This window comes from Budorcas taxicolor, chromosome 25 (genome assembly GCF_023091745.1).
Source record: "Budorcas taxicolor isolate Tak-1 chromosome 25, Takin1.1, whole genome shotgun sequence".
Lineage (NCBI taxonomy): Eukaryota > Metazoa > Chordata > Mammalia > Artiodactyla > Bovidae > Budorcas > Budorcas taxicolor.
The window spans coordinates 5,894,507-5,913,861 of NC_068934.1; the positions used below are offsets into that span (position 1 = coordinate 5,894,507).

The 19,355-nt window shown below is 39.4% G+C and overlaps 1 protein-coding gene across 1 annotated transcript; it reads left to right on the forward strand.

Moving 5' to 3' along the window:
• Positions 1-10,341: 10,341 nt before the first annotated feature.
• Positions 10,342-19,355, forward strand: LOC128068492 (tripartite motif-containing protein 77-like). The gene is made up of 6 exons (XM_052661594.1): positions 10,342-10,752; positions 11,987-12,082; positions 14,899-15,129; positions 16,741-16,763; positions 17,476-17,573; positions 18,862-19,355. The coding sequence occupies exons 1-6, from the start codon at positions 10,342-10,344 to the stop codon at positions 19,353-19,355; spliced, it is 1,353 nt and encodes a 450-aa protein (XP_052517554.1).

Genomic DNA, 19,355 nt, shown 5'->3' on the forward strand with positions numbered 1-19,355 from the left:
CCTAGCAGCCTGTGGTCTACCGAGTCCTGCAGGTGATTCTGATGTACCTGCTGGGCTACGTCAGCCTTGACAATTGACATCAAACAGGCCTAGCATCCCTTCTCAGACGGGAAACAGCACAGCTGGGAAGGGCAGCTTCTTTTGCTCTCTCTTTCCTGCCTTCCTGAACGTGGACAGCGGGCAGAGAAAGAGAATCAGTTCTTGGTGTTGGGGACAGACAAAATCAGGCAACAGAGGTTCCTTGAGAAGTACCAACTGAAAGGTGAGAAATGTGAGTTGTATAAAACAAGATTGCCTTGCTTTTGATTAGTGTTTGTCTTTGTTTGTAGTTTTAATTGAGCTTTTAAGAAAGCCTGTAGTCAAAGTTCCAGCCTCCTCTCTGACCCTTGTTTGAATAAAAATGAAACCAGGACCATATTATGTGGAACAACCCCACCTGTGGTTCCCTCGATGGTATTGGGGGTTATCCAGAAAATCTTCAAAGAAGTGGAGTTGTGGTGAGAGCTGCTCTCTGCACCTGGAGACTCCCCTCTGGTTGCCTTAGTGGTCCTGAGTTTGCTTCCATTAACAAAAGAGGCTTTATTACAGTTCATTCCAAGGTCTGTGGATACCACAGAGACAGCCATCTATATCCTCTTTCCTAATACAATCTTGCACTCATATTTTTGCTACCTGCAAATTTGTAAAGTACCAAATAACAAAAATAAACTACTTTAACCCATAATACATAATTAGCATCTATTAGTGATTTTGTTAATGTTTGTTAATATTTTTGGTATGAGTATTTTCTTTATTTTGATTTTGTATTTCATTGGAGAAAGTTTTATTTACAAAATTAGCCAACAAAATTTACTGAGATGGACTGGTAAGGCTTTCATATATATTGAAATAAGGATTGAGGGGAAGATAAATAGAAAAGATCCTCATGGTGTGAAATCAGTTGTAGGGTTGATATCCTTCTTGGGAAAAATTCTGAAGCACATATCAGTTCAGTTCAGTTGCTCAGTTGTGTCCAACTCTTTGCGACCCTGTGAACCGCATCACTCCAGGCCTCCCTGTCCATCACCAACTCCCAGAGTCCACCCAAACTCATGTCCATTGAGTCGGTGATGCCATCCAACCATCTCATCCTCTGTCGTCCCCTTCTCCTCCTGCCCTCAATCTTTCTCAGCATCAGGGTCTTTCCCAATGAGTCAGCTGTTTGCATCAGGTGGCCAAAGTATTGGAGTTTCAGCTTCAACATCAGTCCTTTCAATGAACACCCAAGCACATATTCTAGGGGTTAAATAATGTTTTAAAATGTATTTCACAAATCACAGCAATCTCTGTATTTTTGAAAAACTCTTGAGTGTTAGTGTGGGCTGGCAGGCACAAATTTACATGAGAAGGGTAGAGAAGAAAGTCTGATATTCCCACCTTTCCAAAAGATTTTGTCATCTGTGAGGGGAATCTTGTCTCTGGGGAAAAATAGCCTGGTGGGCTATAGTCCATGGGCTCACAGAGTCGGACTCAATTGAGAGACCAAGTACAGTACAAGATCCTCTTTTTCCCCAAAGACCCAACTCAGCCCACAATCAGAATTCAGCTTTCCTTTTGCTTGATGAAACCCGTAGTCCATCAATTGTCCCTGAAAACAGGGACTTAGAACCCTGACCGTGGAAAACAAATGAAATCCCCAACCTGGATTATAAACACAGATATATTTGTTTTCCTACATCATTCTTCTATAATAAATTTTAAAAGTATCCAAAATCTTTTAAATGCTTTTCCTGAACTCAGCTACCTTTTGATGAGGTTGTTTTCCTTTCATCAACTACCATCTCAAATTTGGTTTTTCTTTTCTCTCTTGCTTTATTTTTATTAGCTTTTCCTTAAGACTCTCTACTTTTCTTCCAGTTCTTACGTTTTTGTCTTTCTCATGACTGAGCTCCCTCTCTCTTTTGTTGTCATTTTATACTTGATAATAGTAGCGATTAAGTCTTCTACAAGGCAGTGATCCAATTACCCCTCTTTGAAATAGGTACCTGGTTTGTTTTGCAAATGGAGATATAGAATCATCTCAAGATGGCAGGGTCTAGAGAACAATGGGTCTAACTCAGCAATTTAGCTTCAGGATCTGTACTCTTAACCACAGACCATAGTGGTCTCCAATGTCTTTTTCACTTTGGGTGTTAAATTGCAGAAGCTTCATGCCAACTTCTTGAAATGGGAGTTTTCTACCACCAAGAACTGGAGAAGGAAATGGCTACCCACTCCAGTATTCTTACCTGGGAAATCCCATGGACAGAGGAGCCTGGTGGGCTCTAGTCTGTGGGGTCACAAAAGAGTTGGACGCAACTCAGCAACTAAACAGCAACCACTGAGAATAGTTTTGAAATGTCCAGAAAAGTTTGCCTATTGCCTCCTTTATCAGTATCTCATATTCTCTACAACTTTGCTGATATTGCCCAAGGATTATCTTTCTCTTGTGTTCATCAATTAAAGCAAGGGCAATTTACTTTGGACTAGGCACTGTTTGAATCTCTTTTTTTCTATGAACGCCCACAAGGTCACTGTAACCCTTTTATTCAACATTCTCTACATGTTTCTTTTGTACTGCTTTCTCTAAGTGCCTTTCTACTCCTGGTATCTCTTTTGCTTCACTCTCATCTCTGATCCTTTGGACTCTACTTTCTTCTTCCTCTCTTCCTATAATACCCCAAATCCTTTGTCCTGTAAGTCACGACCTCCTCACATATTTGTGGAATCGGTCAAAACAGGATAATCTTCACTCCAGTTTCTTGAAGTCACATCATAGGAAAAAGGCTGAACATTCTGGAAAGCTTCACCTTTTGCCACCACCTCTTTAGGAGCCTATGTATTTATTGCTGGTTCTCAGGTAAGAACTGGCAGCCCTGATTCTTCATTCCGGGATATTTAGATGATCAACACACCTTATGTTATGAAAGCGAACAGCAAAAGCAGAGCCCTGGAACGTGGCTTTGTGCTGAGATCTGGGCCAGACAGGGAACTGATGGAGAAGGGGAAGGATTTCAGGGTGGCTTTGTCAGACATCCTGATTCAGTAGGAGCAGAGTAGAGATACACACAGGAACAGTCAAAACTGTGTGTCAAGGAGAATGGTAATACAGACACTAGATTTTAGCAAAGAGCTGCCACGTCTCAGAGACAGCATCGGAAATTTCCACAGTCCAGAAGAGTGGGAGGTCAGAAGAACTCGCCTGACCGTCCCTCAGAGTACGGGAGGCAGAGACTGTGCAAACAGAGCAGTTTCTAAAGATGGGGCCACGTTTCAAGCTCTGCAGGCTGCGCTTAGTGGTAAGGTCCAGGGGATGGCTCAGCTATGGGTTTTGAACATCTGTCTACTATAGGCAGGATATGCTACCCTCTCCTCAGGAAGACACACATGGACAGAAGTCCACAAGGCCTGTCTTTTTATTTTTTATCATTTTATTTACTTATTTCTGTCTGTGCTGTGCCTTCGTTATAGTGCACGGCTTCTTAGAGTGGTGGCTTCTCTTGCTGCTGAGCACGAGCTCCAGTAGTTTCGGCGTGTGGGCTCAGGAGTTGCTGTTCCCCATGTCCAGAGCCTACCTTCCACAGTTGTGGCATCTGGCCTTAGTCACTCCTCAGCCTGTGGGATCTTCCCGAACCAGGGATTGAACCTGTGTCTCCCACATTGGCAGGCAGGTTCTTTTACCACTGAGCTCCCAGGGAAGCTCCAAGACCTATACTGATGAGAATTTTCAGTGAAATATGGAGACATCAGAAGGGGCTTCCTGCTGAAGAGAGGTACTGACCTTCTTCCCTCCATTGGCCTGGAATTATCAAGTCTGTTCCTGGTGCCCTGTGAGGAGAGGAACATCCTTCCCATTCAGAATTGTGCATATCTGTATCAATATGCCTTTTACTGTGTTGTATTCAGAGTGACTGTCCAGTTGACACCAAACCCTTAAAGGGCCCCCTCACATAAAAAAATATTCATTGCACCAAATTTGCAGAGAGCTAGAGAACCATTTAATAGAAATCTGGAGCCTGAGAAGTAGATCTATAAAAGACTCATCGAATCCAGGGCCTTCACTCTCTGGATCCAGATCCCTGAGGTCAACTTATCAGCAAGAGCAGATATAGCAAGATTTATTCCTCCCTCCTCATCCTCAAAGAGATCCAGCAATATCCCATTTCCCATTCTTTTCCTACAATGTAACTTCAATCCTGCTCACAATTGAAAGTGTTCCATCCCTTTGAATCTGGGTAGGGATATGACCATAACAGGTGAGATACTCTGTGTTGCACAATTCCTCCTGACAATATTGGGATGGAAATAACTAGGAAACTAATTACCAGGCTGTGAGGAAGCCCATGAAGCTACATGAGTGATTAGGTGGAGGTATTCTGGGCAACAGCCCCAGCAGAGGTAACCCAGACAGTGTCATCTGCCAGACTTGTGAGTGAGGTCTTTTGTGTCCAGTACATATTCAGCTTCCAAGAGAATGACTATTAGGTGAGTCTATAGACCCAAGAGACTCAGGATACTCAGGAGTCTTCCAGAGCTGCCTTTGTTAAATGATTCTCATTTGTTTTTAGTCTAACATGAGATGAGGATTATGCTTCAGGTCTTCAAGTGTCAATTAAAACTCCTACCTTGTTTGAAGTCAAATTGAATGTTTTCCTAAGTCGTTTTCCTAAGTCACTTTGGTTATTGACCATTGGTCCCTTTGGATAAAGACTGGGTAATCTCTATAGTACATACTTGTCATGATGTCACAGAGAACTTACTCCTAGGGATGTGGTCACCTTATCAATCAAGCAGCTCTAAGTCTGAAAACAAGGAAAGTCTGGAAAGAAGGATCATTACTTAGAGAAAAAACCCCTCTGCCTCCTGATGATATATTCTTGATTTCTTCTGTTTATATCTTAGAGCAGTATTCTTGGCTTCTCTTGTATCTATTCTGCCCCTGGCAGAATAGGTCTGCAATAGATTGCAATAATCTCTGCAATTCCATGTGGGTCAAGTCATCTTGGCTCAACCCTTGCTAGTCATTACACAGATTCAGTCTGCTGGCACCTGGCAGTTAAACACCCTATCATCTGATTGAGATCAGTAGCCAAGCTCTGTAAACAGTTTTTATCACCATCCTAATCCTGGAGAGGACAGCTACCATTGAACTTCATTCTGATGCTATATCTCTCTCAGCAGCACATTTGTAATAATCTGGGTGGATAGGTTATCCTCTTGGCTTTATTGATAAACACAATGCTGTGATTGATCTTCTGATTTCATAATGTATTCACTTTAACATGAAAATGCCCTTTTGCTTTTTAATTCTGTCCTGTTCCATCTTACACAGCAATTCTTGCCATTCATTGTTAAGCATGGGCCATCATTTTCCCAGGCTTGTAGGAGCCTGCAAGCACCAAATGTGCCCCATCTTCTAATGTCCTTGTCAGACTATTATATTCTGTATCCTTAGGAAGTGTCCCCAGCCAGTAAACTCTCTCTTATCCTGTTTTATGTCCCAGCCCCCTGATCAAGTATTTCAAAATCTAGTCCTAAGGGAACTCTCACAATCTCTGCCAGTACACACTGGATAATTCTCCCAGCTTCTTTGGGATACAGTCCCTTAATTTTCAGTTAGACCTAATGTCTTCATGGTTAGGTTTTGCTGAGGATTAAGGAAGCCAGGAGAGAATCTGAAGGGCTCTCTATTGAGTCTTAGGGGAGAAAACCTCTACTGTGTCTGTATAGCAGCTCCAGGTTTAATAGGAAGAGTGAGATAACTCTGTAATCTTTGTGGATCCAGAGAAGTCTTATCTTCTGTCTTGTCAGTCTTTTCAGTTCATTTGGATAAATACGTTGGATAAATAGAATCTGCCTGGAATACAGGAGACCCAGGTTTGATCCCTGGCTCAGGAAGATCCCCAGGAAAAGGGAATGGCAACCCACTCTCCAGTATGCTTGCCTGGAGAATTCCCTGGATGGAGGAGCCTAGTGTGTTAATTTCTTTCATGGATTGTGCTTTTGGTGTTTTATCTGGAGAAAGGCTATTCTTTCTCCAGTGAAATGCTGATGAAAGTTATAGTGAAAGTCTCTCAGTCGTGTCCAGCTCTTTGTGACCAATGGACTATACAGTCCATGGAATTCTCCAGGCCAGAATACTGGAGGGGGTAGCCTTTCCCTTGTCCAGGGGATCTTCCCAACCCAGGGATCGAACCCAGGTCTCCCACATTGCAGGTAGATTCTTTACCTGCACAGGTAGATTCTTTACCTCAGTCAGCTGAGGCACAAGGGAAGCCCAAGAATACTGGCTACTGTTAAACACTTGTAAAAAAAATCAGCTGACTATATCTTAGCAGGTCCCTACTTTCAGTTTAGTTCTAATAATCAGTGTGTCTTTCCTTTTCCCAATACTGTGTGTTTTTAGTACTATAGAATTCTACTAACTTTTAAAATCAAGTAATGTGAGTATTCTGATTTTATTTCTTAGGATTGTTTTGGCTATTCTATTTGTTTGGTATGCCACAATACATTTTAAAACCAGTTCGTATGTACCTATAAAAATTTTCTAGAGTTTTATTAGAGATATATTAAATTTATAGATCATATAGAGGAAGATTGCCATTTTAACAGTATTAAATTGTCCAATGTATAAACTTGATATAATTCTCCATTTATCTAAATCTTAATTCTTTTCTTCCATTGATATTTTATTAAAATTATAACTAGTTATTTAATTTTTTTGGCATGCACATATGCCAAGTCACTTTACTTGTGTCCAACTCTTTGCAACCCTATGGACATAGCCCCCAGGCTTCTCTGAGCATGGGATTCTCCAAGCAAGAATACTAAAGTAGGTTGCCATGCGCTCCTCTAGAGGATCTTCCTGACCCAGGGATTGAACCTGCATCTCTTATGTCTCCTGCATTGGCAGGCACGTTCTTTACCACTAGCTCCATCTTCATTTTCTTAAAATTTAATAATTGTGTTCAGACATAATTGACAAAAAATAAATCTGCATGTTTAAAATGTACAATTTGACAATCTTTGATACATGTATACACTTACAAATCCTCCATCAAAATCAAGATAACGAATATATCAATATATTACCTGCAAAAGTTTCCTTTGCCCTTTTTTTAAGTTGTAGTATAAGAACACTTAACATGCGATCTACCCATTTAACACATTTTTAATGATACAATACAATATCATTAACTATACAATGTACAATGTTTTTTTATCATATCTCTAGAACTTATTGCATTTGACTAATTCATTTTTGAAGTTATTATAAATGTGAAGTTTAAAAAAATTCAAATACAAATTTTTCATACAGATGTGTGGCATTAAAATCAATTTTTATATATTGACCCTTTGTTTTCTGACCTTGCTAAGTTGATTATACTTCCACGATGTTTTTTAGTAGGTTCTTCGGGATTTTCTACACTCATAGCCTTATCATCTATGAATATACATAGTTAGCTTAAAATATTCCTGTTGTTTAGTCACCTGCTCGTGTCCGACTCTTTTGCGACCCCAAGGACTGTAGCCTGCTGGGCTCCTCTGTCCATGCAATTTCCCAGACAAGAATACAGAACAGGTTGCCATTTCCTTCTTCAGGGAATTTTCCTGACCCAAGGATCAAACCTGCATCTCCTGCACTGCAGGCGGTTTCTTTCCCACTGAGCCACCAGGGAAGCCCCTCTCAAAATATACCTCTTTAAAAAATCTTTGTCTACTTTCAGTAATACTATATTGCTTTTCATTTAATGTAAAATCCTTATAATATTTCCAGTTCCTCTTTTCTATTTCTTGTGTCAATTTTGTCATAAGTTTCATAAACATATGGTACATTGTTAAGCTATTGCTTTAAATAGTGAGTTAAAGAAATAAAAGAGCTTATGTTTTGCCTTTATTTAATTTCCAGTGTCACTTATTTTTTGTGAGTAGATCAGTTTTCTTTTTAGCATCATATGCTTTTAAATGAAGAGCTTCTTTGTCTACTTCTTATAGATTAGACCTGATAGCACTGAATTCCCTCGTTTCTTCTTTTTGAAAAATTCTAATATTTTACTTTTGAAGTATATTTTCACTAGATATGAGAATTTTGGGTTAATAGTTGTTTTCTTTCAACAATCTAAAGATGTCACTTAATTGTTTTCTTGTTTGCATGGTTTCTGTTATAATTTTTAGCTTTGTTTTTCTGTGCATAATCTTTATTTTTATTTTTTCTATTTCTGTGGCTCCCTTAATGAATTTCTCTTTGTAAAAAGAAAGAAGGAAAGGAAGAATTTCTCTTTGTTATTATTTTTTATTCAGTTTTAATATAACTTGCCTAGTTGTGTATTTGACACAGACATCAGATCTCTTTTATGGTGTCTGTCACTAATTTTGGAAGAGCCTCTAAAATTATTTCTTTAAATGCTTCTTTTGCCCTGTTGCATTTCCCTGGTGGCTCAGCTGGTAAAGAATCTGCCTGCAGTGTGGGAGACTTGGGTTCGATCCCTGAGTTGGGTAGATTCCCTGGAGAAAGGGAAAGGCTACCCACTCCAGTATTCTGGCCTGGAGAATTCCACGGACTGTATAGTCCATGGGGTTGCAAAGAGTCGGACATGACTGAGCGACTTTCACATCACTTTGCTCTATTATATCTTCATTTTCTTTCTGGAAATCTAATCACACAGATGTTAAATGATGTTAAACAACATTTAATGTTGTCTTTCTGCTCTTTGATGCTCTGTTCTGTTGTAACTTTTTACTCTTTGTTTTTCCTTTCTGTGTTTAGTTTTTGTATTTTACACTGACATACTGCCATGCTCACTGATAATTTTCTTACGTGTATTGTACCTACTTCTGAACCCAAACATAAAATTCTCTGCATATGTTATATCTAGCCTATCTTTTTGTCTTACAGTTTTCATCTGTTTCCTGAAATTACCTATCTTGCATGTTGTCAACATTTTTTTAATAAAAGTCTTTAATATACTAATCATTGTTATTATTTTCAAAATTACTTTATTTATTTTAACTGAAGGCTAATTACTTTACAATATTGTAGGGTTTTTGCCATACACTGACATGAGTCAGCCATGGGTGTACATGTGTTCCCCATCCTGAACCCCCCTCCCACCTCCCTCCTCATCCCGCCCCTCAGGGTCATCCTGGTGCACCTGCCCTGAGCACCCTGTCTCATGCATAGAACCTGGACTGGCAATCTGTTTCACATATGATGATATACATGTTTCAATGCCATTCTCCCAAATCATCCCACCCTCACCTTCTCCCACAGAGTCCAAAAGTCTGTTCTTTACATCTGCGTCTCTTTTGCTGTCTTGCATATAGGGTTATCGTTACTATCTTACTTATCTTAATAGTTCTAATATCTGTTTTATATCTAAGTCTGATTCTGGTGATTGCTTTGTCTGTTTAGACTAAAATTTTCTTGCCATATGATATGCCACATGATTTTTGTTGAACCCCCGACGTATTACATATGGCAGTAGATACTGTGCAAAGTTCTTTTTGTATGTGGTGGTAAACACAAACTTTCTTCTGCTAGGATTTTAAGTATAGAGATTTGTGTTAATTTAGTTGAGAATTGGCTTCTTCAGAATTAGGTAACTATTGTTCAATGCCATTGTTAAAAACCATTTCTTTCTGTGTTTTTGTTATCCTTAGACTATTGACTTGTCTTCTCAGGCCAACTAATTCTGTGTTCACAAAATGGCTATGCAAGTGGGCATTATATCTGGAAAATGTCCAGAAACAGAAAAAGCCATCTGTTAATTCTGTGCATCTCTTCTGGAACAAGAAGATTTTTTTCTAAAATTGTCCTAGGAGTTTTAGCGTCTTATTTCATTGGCCAGGATTGGAACAAATACCTTGTGTTAGAAATGGCAACCCACTCCAATGTTCTTGCCTGGAGAATCCCAGGGACGGGGGAGCCTGGTGGGCTGCCATCTATGGGGTCACACAGAGTCGGACATGACTGAAGCGACTCAGCAACAACAACCAATCAGAGAGAGTAAAAAAGGGGAAAATTGTGATAGTTTTGGACACAATGTGACTAGCTGCCTATGAATGATCCCAGAACCTCTGATTTCTTTGTCTTTGAAAAAGAGATAATACTGGATTTCTAGTAGGGAACTGAGAAGTAATGCTGGAGGCCAATGGTGGGAAATAATAACTCATTTTACTGGTCTGTAGGACTCTTTTTTCCTCACCATCCTCAAAACATGGGCTGTCCCCCTGTAGGACACATGTGTATTAGCGAGAGAAAGCTGAAGCTCAGCTCACATGCCAAGGGTAAAGAAAGTCCTTTCCTTTTGTTTTCTTAGAAACATGGCCTCGGCTTCCACACAGTGTCTCCCCACTGAGATCATCTGCTCCATCTGCAAGGACACGTTCACAGACCCTGCCACCATTAGGTGCGGGCACCGATTCTGTACGCCCTGCCTCTGTCTCTTGTGGGAAGATGCCCCGACAGTTACTTGCTGTCCTGTGTGCAAGGTGGTGTCTCCAAAAATGGACCTCAAAAGCACTATTCTTGCTAAGAAACATATTCGTTCTACTGGAAACTCAGTTATCTGCCAGTTACCTGGCTCTGCCAAGCAGACGTGTAGGACACACCAAGTGATAAAGCTCTACTTCTGTGAAGCTGACAAGAGCCTGCTGTGTTTGTTCTGTGCTAGCTCCACAGGGCATGCCACTCACAAACACTATTCAATAATGCAGGTTGCAGAGCACTACAGGGTAAGTAACATCTCTGACTGCACTTTAAAATGTGGAGGACCCTGTATCTGATAGGCACTGAGGAAAATACACTGGTTAATAACCATTATCATTTTATGCTATTAACAAATACAATTTCTGAACACCATGTGCCAGGCATTATTCTGAAATCTAGAGATAAAGCAGTGAAGAAACTAGGTACCATCCTTGCTTTCCTGATGTTTAAATTCTGCTGAGCTGAAAGAGAGGAATGATGATGAAACTGATGGGGATTAGGATGCCGGTATTTCAGAAGGAATGTGGTAGATGGGTTTCCCTGGTGGCTCAGACAGGTAAGAATCTGCCTGCCATACAGGAGACCTGGGGTTGATCCCTGGGTAAGGAAGATCCCCTGGAGAAGGGAATAGCTACCCAATCTAATACTCTTGCCTGGAGATTCCCGTGGAACCTGGTGGGCTACAGTCCATGGGGTCGCAAAGAGTCAGATACAACTGAGCCACTAAGCATGCCCACAATGTGGTAGATAAATACCTAGTTTCAGTAAGAGTCATTGGCTACTACAAACACGATTATAATGGTCCTGTTCTAATTATTGCAGATTTAGAAACACTGGCCAACATTTTCTGACAGTGCCACAGGAGAACTGAGGGCTAATATTTCACAATTAAATATAAAGCAAGAGACCTCACGAATGAATTAAAAGGTATTCCTTCCTCTTCTATTATTTTAGAAGAGTTGGAGAAAGATTAGTATTGATTCTTCTTTAAATGATTGGTGCATTTCATCAGTGAAACCATCTGGTTCTGGGCTTCTCGTTGGAAAATTTTTCATTATCGATTCAATCTCTTTGCTACATACAGGCCTGTTCACATTTTCCATTTCTTCTTGAGTTAATTTTGGTAATTTGTGTCTTTCTAGGAATTTGTTCATGTTGACTTAAAAAAATGCATAACATCAAAAAAAAAAAAACAAAAACAAAAACCAGAAACAAAAGCAAGATTCACTTCTGAAAACCGACCAGGTTATTATAAATTCAATGCTAAATTCCTCAGATAATGGATTATATTTTTTCAAATTTAGACATTCCATCTTTGCTTGATCTCCCCAGATTTAGGAGCTAGTATTCTAAAGGAAAATCACTGACATCTCTGCTTTCTTTACTGTTTGTCCCATGTTCATCCCCTTATATCTTCTTTTAAATATCTGAAATGTACTAACTTTGCTTTTCTAGTGCTACAAATTAGTTATTTTGCAGGAGCACCTTCTGATGCAAATGAAGTCTATTTGGAAAAAGAAACAGGAAAATCAACGAAATATAAAAAAAGTGACCAACACATTCAGAGCATGGGAGGTAAGCCACAGATCCTGAATCCCTCGGAGCCAGTTTGGAACAAATATCCTGGTAATTGTAAGTTTATAGTGGAAGAACTTGAATTAAATCATAATGTCCCCTGAGAGGGTGATCAAAGAAAGCTGCATATGGAAAAACATGACCTTCAATGTAGGATTTCATGTTGAATGGTCCCAATAGGTAACTAAAAGATTTTTCCTGATTTTCTTGATGAAGCAATATCTTCCACTAATACTTCAGGAGAGACAAGAAAATGCAGTATCACAAAACAAAATGCAATGGTCACTCAGATGGAGGTAAAAAAAACAGTTCTGTAGGAGTTTAATAAACTTTGAATGTTAAGCTTCTCAAACAAATAAAAATCATCCTGAAGCTCATGTTTTAGCAGAACCTGTAAATTCATAACACAGAGATCTGAAGGACAAGAAAGCTAAATATGAGAAAAAATCATGGAATTATCTGGGGCATGTAGGTAGCACCTATTAATTAGTACATAGGGTATGAGGCAGGTAGTGAGAGATATGGCTGGCAATGTAATTATAGCCATGGCAAGATGCCTAGCTAAGGATTTGGGGTTTTATTATTCATTGGTTCACATTTATGAATGGAGAACTTGAAACTAAAGAAGTTGAACTACATTTTCAGTTTCAAAGAACTCAATCACTTCTAAAGAAGATATATCAGCAGGCTATATTACAGAATATTGCATTAAAAAGAAATCTGTACATAGTGAGTGAAGTGAAGTCACTCAGTTGTGTCCGACTCTTTGTGACCCCATGGACTATGGCCTACCAGGCTTCTCCGTCAATGGAATTTTCTAGGCAAGAGTACTGGAGTGGGTTGCATTTCCTTCTCCAGAGAATCTTCCCAACCCAGGGATTGAACCCGAGTCTCCTGCATTGAGAGCAGACACTTTACCTTCTGAGCCACCAAATACTGGAGGACAATATCAGAATTACCCTGATCATTTAGGATGGCTTCCCTAATGAACATTCTTTCATAGGAGGGCATGTGATATGTTGCTCACTGTTCTAGGTCCACAGAGAGATATGGAAATGGACAAAAAGAAACAAATCAATGACTTCAGTAGGATATAATCTTGTAAGAGAAGTCATGTAACAAATAAAGAAGAATAACTTTTATAATACATCACATTTGTAAAGTTCTTGGAAGAACATTAAAGCAGGGATATATATAAATAGCACAGGTTTGGGGGATGTATGCTGGCTAGAGAATACCCATCATGAAGGTTACCTCTGGGTAGAGATCTAAAAGATCAAAGGGAGTGAGCCAGAAGCTCTCTGAGAACACATTCTTCTGGAGCACAGAAGACAGTAGCTATGTTCTGAAAGTTTGAGTCCCCCTCAATTCAAATGCTGAAATTCTAACCCCCAAAATGATAGTGTTAGGAGGTTTGGCCTTTGGGAAGTGATTAGGTCATTAGGAAAGAATCCTTATTAATGGGATTCTTATAAAAAGAAGCCCTAAAAAAAAAAAAAAAAGAAGAAGCTTAGTAGAGACTTGCCCCTTCTGCCATGTGAGGACACAACCAGAGGATGGTTATCTAGCCAAGGCATAGAAGAAACCTAAATGTTCGTTGACAGATGAGTTGAGGAAGAAAATGTAGTATATTTATACAATGAAATACTGCTCAGCCATGAAAAAGAATGAAATAATGCCCTTTGCAGTAGCATGAATGGACCTAGCGATTATCATACTAAGGGAAGTAAATCAGAGAAAGGCAAATATCATATGATATCACTTACATGTGGAATCTAAAAGAGTGATATAATTACACTTACTTACAGACCAGAAATAGGCCAATAGTCACAGAAAACAAGCCTATGGTTATCAAAGGGGAAAGTGAGGGGAAGGATAAATTAGGAGTTTGGGATTAACATATATACACTATTCTACATAAAAATAGATAAACAACAAGGACCTACTTTATAGCACAGGGAACTATCAGTTCAGTTCAGTTGCTCAGTTGTGTCCAACTCTTTGTGACCCCACAGACGGCAGCACACCAGGCTTCCCTGTCCATCACCAACTCCCAGAACTTGCTCAAACTCACATCCATCTCATTCTCTGTCATCCCTTTCTCCTTCCACCTTCAATCTTTCCCAGCATCAGGGTCTTTTCTAATGAGTTGGCTCTTTGTATCAGATGACCGAATTATTGGAGCTTCAGCAGCAGCCCTTCCAGTGAATATTCAGGGCTGATTTCCTTCAGGATTGACTGGTTGGATCTCCTTGCTGTCCAAGGGACTCTCAAAGTCTTATCCAAGACCACAATTCAAAAGCATCAACTCTTCAGCACTCAGCAGGGAACTATAATCAATATCTTGTAATAACCTATAGCGAAAAAGAATTAGAAAAAAGAATTAGCTATACACATGTATATGGATAACTGAATCACTTTACAGTATATCTGAAACTAACACAATATTGAAAATCAATAATCCTTCAACAAAAAAATGGTAAAAAATGAAAACCAAGTATGTGAATGTGCTTTGTAAAGTGGAGTGTATTTTAATTATTATTAAGCAAAGCAAAAAAAAAAAAAAAAGATGCCTACTTAAGAGGCGGGCTTTCACAGTACACCAAACCTGCTGGCGCTACTCTTGTATTTCTTACCTTATTGTACAGTGAGAAGTAAATGTTTGTTATTAATAAACACTCAGTCTTTAGTACTTTTGTTATAGTAGTCCAAATGAACTAAGACAAGCATTCTATGTATAACACATAGACAACAGATGATAAGGGAAGAATAAAACCATCCAAATACATGATCTAATTAATCCAATGTCACTGCAGGGTTTTATAAATCTACGACTGGTGATGATACGAGCTGAATACCCTAAAGTGTGTCAGTATCTCCAGGAAGAAAAGCAAAAACATTTAGAGATGTTGGCGATTGAAGGCGCAGTTATTTTCCAGCGACTCAATAGAAATGTAGCCAGAATGATTCATATGGGGAAACTCCTGAGAAAAATATATGAGGAACTGAAGGAAATGTGCCTTAAAGCAGATGTGGACATGCTCCAGGTAAGGACTAAGGAAGGATGTTGGCTGCAGAACACCAACCCACATGGAAAACACTTGTATCATTTGACATTACATCCTCTTTGACTTCCTTTATTTTTCTGACTCCAAAGTCCAGATTCTGACTCTTCTACTTCTGTGATGGCAGGTTTTGTTCCTCCTGTATAACCTGGAGACAAAACATCAGTTTTACCTTCTATGGAAGAAGGAGGACTATGTGGAAAGATTCAAGGAACAGAGCCAGAAAAAAAAAAAAAAAATCTCCCAAACCCTCTTGTATCCTTCTACCATACAGTCGCCCTTCCAACTCTCTACAGGTTTTGCATCTGGGGACTCAACACACCACCGATGGAAAATATTTTTTAAGAAAATTCAGAAATTTCAAAAAAGAAAAACTTGAATTTGCCAATGCTGACGATTACATAGCATTTACATTATATTAGATCTTATAAGTAATCTTGTTATTTAGTCACTAACTCTTTGCGACCCCATGACCTATAGCCTGCCAGGCTTCTCTGTCCATGGGACTTTTCAGGCAAGAATACTGGTTGTTCATTGTTCAGCTGTTAAGTTGTATCCAACTCTTTGCAACCCTGTGGATGGCAGCACGCCAGGCTTCCCTGTCTTTCACTATCTCCTGGAGAATACTGGAGTAGGTTGCCACTTCCTTCCCCAGGGGATCTTCAGCTCAGAGATCTAACCCTTGTTTCAAGCTGGGCAGGTGCATTTTTTACCACTGAGCCACCTGGGAAACCTTTAAGTAATCTAGAGATGCTTAAAGTATACAGGAAAATGTGTGTACATTATATGGATATACTGTGCCATTGTATATAGGAATTTGATCACCCGATGGATTTTAGTATCCAAGGGGGATCTTAGAATGAATTCCCCTCATATAATGAGGGATGACTGTGTTGAACAGATACTTTAACTTTATATTTGTACTTGATAATATGTGTAATATGTGTTACCTGTGTAATCATAGGATGCATTCATCCTTTCTATTGTGAAGTTCTAGATTCGGAGAAGGCAATGGCAACCCACTCCAGTACTCTTGCCTGGAAAATCCCATGGATGGAGGAGCCTGGTAGGCTGCAGTCCATGGGGTCGCTAAGAGTCAGGCATTACTGAATGACTTCACTTTCACTTTTCACTTTCATGCATTGGAAAAGGACATGGCACCCCACTCCAGTGTTCTTGCCTGGAGAATCCCAGGGACAGAGGAGCCTAGTGGGTGGCCGTCTATGGGGTCACACAGAGTCAGACACGACTGAAGCGACTTAGCAGCAGCAGCAGCATCAGCAGACTTGGAGTCCACACACCAAAGAACTTTGGGGAAACCCCTGTGAATACTTTGTATATCAGGACAAAGAAGAGTCATTCATGCACCCTAAGAACAATTTGACTTTCAATTTTATCAAGATTATGATCTTGTCAATTGTATGTAAATGTGAGACTGGATTTCATATTTATAAGAAGGGAAATGACAAATGATTTTATCCAAGGAAGAAAACTGGAAATAATGAATTTTCCAGTATAATCTCATATACTGAAACTAGACTTACCAGGAGTGTTTGTGCTGAAAACTAAGCCTTCCTCTCTTTTTCTTTACAGGGTGTGGAAGACACAATGAAAAGGTAAGTTTGCTCCTCTATTTAAATCATGATAATTGTGACAGTGATCAGGCTGTTTGTGCTAAGATGAACACTCCCTTTCAATGAGAAGTTTCTTTCTCTCTGTATTTATTCCTTCTTTCTCTAATAGCTGCCAGGATTTATATAGTCTACCCTTTGGTGACCGTATGGTGGAGAGAAGCGCAGTTTCTATTGCAAGACTTTCTGTAGAAGTTGCAAAGAGATGACGATTTTTCCTGCCCGTAATTTCCAAATCCTAGTTATCCAAGGATTATTCCTGGTCATCCCTGGGAAAGGCAGATAAGCTCAGAGAAGCAGTAGGTAGAAGGATGCTGAGAAAAGGAGTGAGGTAGAATTCACCAGGAAAGAACATACAGTAGTGATGACGTTTCATATGTGTTAAATGGCAAGTTCCAACAATTTTCTGCCTATTAGATTTCAGGAATTAGATGAGAATTGCTGTGTGGATCCCCTAGGGAAGCTAGAAGGAAGGAAACAGACACAGTTTTGATTGAGGCATCACATTCTACTAGGTTTGATATGCCAAGAGCAAGGAAGTAGATTATAAAATATCATAGCAACTGCAGTGTTCCTCCATCTGAGCAATTAAATTCATACCCGTTAAAGGTAATAATGAGGATTCTGTTGAGGCATCATCAGTGGGTTGCTAATGATACCTTTAGACCTATTAGTAAGTGGGCCTTTCTCTTTACAGGAGTCAGTTAATGCAGCTGTACATTCCCCAGCCTTTGGACCCACAGCTCAGTACATGGACCATCACTGGGATGCTGGAAAGGCTTAACAGCTTCCGAGGTGAGAGGCAGCACTCTGCGTGAAGGCACTCACATTTCCTGCATGACTAGATAACACATTAATGATATCTCTTTACCACTCTGTCTGTTCTTTGTAGAGAACAGGGGAGTAGGTACATATGCAAACCCTTATAACTTCTTTATTTTATTGCTAATTGTCAGTCAGAAAAGTTAACTGAAGCCTGTCAAAAATAATCAAATATGACACATAGTTTTTTTATATAGCTACTTGCAGTGAGTTAAAATAATAATAATAAAAAGAACACTTTGACTTATAAAAATGCATATCCATTCAGTGTATTTCATCTTGTAGTTAGCTGTGGGTATTTAGATTATATGTGGATATTGAGATTCTTAAAATCACCTTAATGCTGTTATTTAAATGTTTACCTGAATATTAAAGGTAATGATTGTATGTGAAAAATCACAAGGCTTTCAAAGAGTTTGAAAGCAATCCATAATTCATTGTGTAGAGGACTCCCTGAGACAAATGCAACTGAAGGTAAGCCCAGCACAAAGGAGAAGCTGGACTGAGATGGGATGAGTTGGATTCTGACTTAGCAGTGACTCCATTAGAAATTCTGAGAGAAATCACTGCAAAAAAAGAGCACATATAGATATTTGGTTTATTTTATTTTTACTTCCTTAAATGTTAAGCCCTTATATCCTAGGCAATGTGATCCCTATTAGGACTAAAAATAACAATGTCATAAAAAATACAATATATATTTATTATGATTATTTTTTATTTTGTGATGATTGATGACTTAAGGGCCATTTTGTTATTTTCTTGACATCTATGAATGGACTCCCAAATTTTTGGTGAGGTAGTGAAAATAAGCCAGAGTCTGACATCCTATATCTTTATATATTCTCAAAGTTTTCCTTCCTCCAGTTGTATAATTAGAGATTTTCTGGCTCTTTAAATAGATAAGAAGCTCTTCCTGTTCTTTCTATGTATTTCCAGTGACACATTCTGTATAAAAGGCTGTGGTAACATAGGGTGTCTAACATCTGTGATTAAAAGGTATTCTAGAACTAGCCAGTACTGCCACACTTGTGGGAGCTAATTGTTACAAGTTTCAGAATTTTAGGAGCAATTATTAAAGGACTGGCACCTTGAAACTGGTCATAGTGGGCTGAAATATTCCCAGCAAATAAAACAAATCAGTTTTGCTTCATTTCAGAGATTTGGTTGCTAAACATTCGTCACAACACCACTGTAGTTATATGTTCCTCAGAACTTGAAACCGCTGTTCTCTGACTTCATTGCTTTCATTTTACTGAAGTGTATATTACGTTGGATGGAAAAATAAGAAACTGTTGCGTTCCTCTGATTGAAGCCCTGAGACGTCTGCAATGCGGTCCTGTCCATCGAGATGTGCCTTGGGACCCAGCACGTCCAGAGAACACTCCTACATGGGGTGCTCAGACCTTCACCGCTGGCAAACACTACTGGGAGGTGAATGTGGGAAACTCCTGTGACTGGGTTATAGGGCTCTGCAAGGAGTCCTGGACAAGCAGGAATGATATGCTGCTTAACTCTGAGGACATTTTTCTACTTCTATGTGTCAGTAAGGATGGCCATTTCAGTCTCTTTTCTACCTTCCCATTCTTACCCCACTATATTCAAAGACCCCAGGGCTACATAGGAGTATTTCTAGATTATGAATGTGGTATGATAAGCTTTATTAATGTTGCCAGAGGTTCCCTCATTTGTAATTTCCTCTCACGATCTTTCTCTTTCCCTCTCAGACCTTTCATTTGGTGTGGACCCAAATGA